This window comes from Physella acuta, unplaced genomic scaffold (genome assembly GCF_028476545.2).
Source record: "Physella acuta isolate Inbredline_101_S28 unplaced genomic scaffold, ASM2847654v3 ptg001876l, whole genome shotgun sequence".
NCBI lineage: Eukaryota > Metazoa > Mollusca > Gastropoda > Physidae > Physella > Physella acuta.
Window position 1 is genome coordinate 147,501 of NW_026733382.1, and position 2,500 is coordinate 150,000.

Here is a 2,500-nt window from a genome sequence, read left to right on the forward strand (position 1 = left end):
ATTCAACACAAGTCAAGTTCCTGGGCTGCAAATAATTTGTTTTACAATTTTAAAGTGGTTAAAATTTATCGTAGGCCTTACCTGATGGTTGAGACTGCCTTTATCTGTTAATTTGGTGGATTAACATTACCAGTTGATTTGGTGGATTAACCTTACCTGTTTTTGGTGGATTAACCTTACCTGTTTTTTAATGGATTAACCTTACCTGTTTATTTGGTAGATTAACCTTACCTTTGTATTAGGTAGATTAACCTTACCTGTTTTTTGATGGATTAACCTTACCTGTTAATTTATTAGATAAACCTTACCTGTTGATTTAGAAGATAAACCTTACCCGTTTTTTGGTGGATTAACTTTACCTGTTAATTTATTAGATAAACCTTACCTGTTGATTAGGTGGATTAACATTACCTGTTTATTTGGTAAATTAACCTTACCTGTTCATTTGGTGGACTTGTCATTACCAACACTATGCTTACAATGCACAAGCCGATAGACAATAATGAAATCACAGTTGAGGTAATTGGTTTTTTCAAACAGTTTTTCACTCGGGACCTTTAGGAAATTTTTTTTTAATAAAATGAAATAAAATACAGTCTTCCATATTGCCAGTAAGAAAACTGCAGTTTCACAACTTTATGACGGATCTATATCTTATAAATCATAAATAAAAATCACCTAAAGAATTATAAGTTTTGATCTTTTTACCTATGGCTTCGATTTATTTTTTCTTAATACTACTGATTATTTGTAGGTTAATTTACCCATGCTAGAGTTTTCAGATCATTAAATGACGTTTAAAAATATTTCTATCACTTGTTATAAATAATGTATAGTTTTGATGTTTTATATTACAATTATAAAAAATTACTATTGTCAAATGCAAAAGAATTTGAATATGATGCATAAAGTAAACAAAACAAAGAAACAATGACGTACCATTTGGTGGTATAATTATTGTTATGTTTTCTATGGTTATCATCAGAAGAGCACCGTCTATCTTCAGGAAAGTGGGTTGCTCCATTTGGCGTGTGATTGTCGTCTTGACTAAAGAAAACATAAATATATTTTATATTTAATTTTAATATCGGTTTTTTGTTTAAATTGTAAATCAAAACTGAGAATAGATTGAAATGTTATGTTGAAGTTATTATAATGGCAATATTAACAGTAACACAGTTGAAAAGTTTAGATTATGTCATAAAATTGCGGTAACTTTCTCTCTCTCTCTCTCTCTCTCTATCTTTCTTGCTCTTTCCAACCGATCAAACACAATTATCTGTGTAAGATTCAATGATAATATCTGTCAGTGTCAGGGTGTTTTATATTGAGTTTCTCAGTTGAAAAAATCAAAGAGAGGGTCCGTTATCATTGACACTGTCACAGATAATATCATTGAGTATAACACAGATAATAATGTTTGATCGGATGCTTTCTCTATCTCTCTCTTTTTCTCTCTCTTTATATCACTTTATCTCTCTCTTTCTCTTTTTATCTCTCTTTATATCGCTTTATCTCTCTTTATCTCTCTTTATCTCTCTGTTTCTCTGTTTCTCTCTTTATCTCTTTTTCCTCTCCTCTTTTCTCTCTTTATATCTCTTTCTCTCTCTCTCTTTTTATCCATCTTCCTCTCCTCTTTTCTCTCTTTTCTCTCTTTTCCATCTTTCTCTTTCTATCTCTCTTTCTCTCTCTCTCTCTTTTTCTCTCTGTATTTCTCTGTATCTCTCCTTTTCTCTTTCTCTCTTCATCTTTCTTTATCCATACTTCTCTCTCTTTCTCTCTCTTTCTCTCTCTTTCTCTCTACATCTCGCTACTCTATGAACACAAACCTCAGTGTTACAAATTGAACATGTCCATGTTGATCTTTTATTTCCTTTGGTGGTTCTCTGGTAAACTTCAGCAATGGCTCATCTCTGTGAGAGAACAGACAGTTGTAACGATACTAATCATCTGTGATAATTTATCTGAATTTGATGGCATGGGCGGGGGTGGGGGGGGGGGGGGGGTAGAGCGCTCTTCTGCACAGCATACATGATACAAGTGAAAATAAACATACGTTTCGTTGTCATATCCTCCTTTTCTGAAAATGACACCTTTGTATGCTTCTATACCAGCATTGACTACTGTAATTAAAGGGTCTTCGGCGCCACCTCTATAGAGAAATACATGTATTCGTTTTTTAACAATTCATAATTTAAGTTAACAATTAAAGAATATAATACATTGTTATTCATTCTTTATTGAATAATATATACAAGCAATATTTTTTAAATAAATATGGATTTTCAGCCTTATATATTTCTGCTACAAAATACTGATCAAGGAGTAAGTGGTCGGGTGTTAGTGCGATCCGTTACAACACGAAGGGTTTTAGCTCGAGTCGGCACTATGTTTAGTGTTAATTTAAACTTTGATGGGTATAAAATTTTTGGATTTACTAGGTTTTGATATGCTACATAATAGGGTAAAACTTCTTTGAATTCACGAAGATTTGATATTC

General features: G+C 32.1%; 1 protein-coding gene across 1 annotated transcript in view; it reads right to left on the reverse strand.

The window, feature by feature from the left end:
* LOC131931012 (uncharacterized) overlaps window positions 1-2,500 on the reverse strand; it is a 10,626-nt gene that overhangs the window by 4,829 nt on the left and 3,297 nt on the right. Inside the window, exons 6-10 of the mRNA XM_059287692.1 lie at window positions 2,057-2,152; window positions 1,830-1,913; window positions 940-1,047; window positions 438-555; window positions 1-25 (exon numbers count right to left, since the gene is read on the reverse strand). The exon at window positions 1-25 is cut by the window's left edge and continues 128 nt beyond it. Of these exons, the coding sequence (XP_059143675.1) occupies window positions 1-25; window positions 438-555; window positions 940-1,047; window positions 1,830-1,913; window positions 2,057-2,152 (431 nt within the window). The remainder of the gene's footprint in view (window positions 26-437; window positions 556-939; window positions 1,048-1,829; window positions 1,914-2,056; window positions 2,153-2,500) is intronic.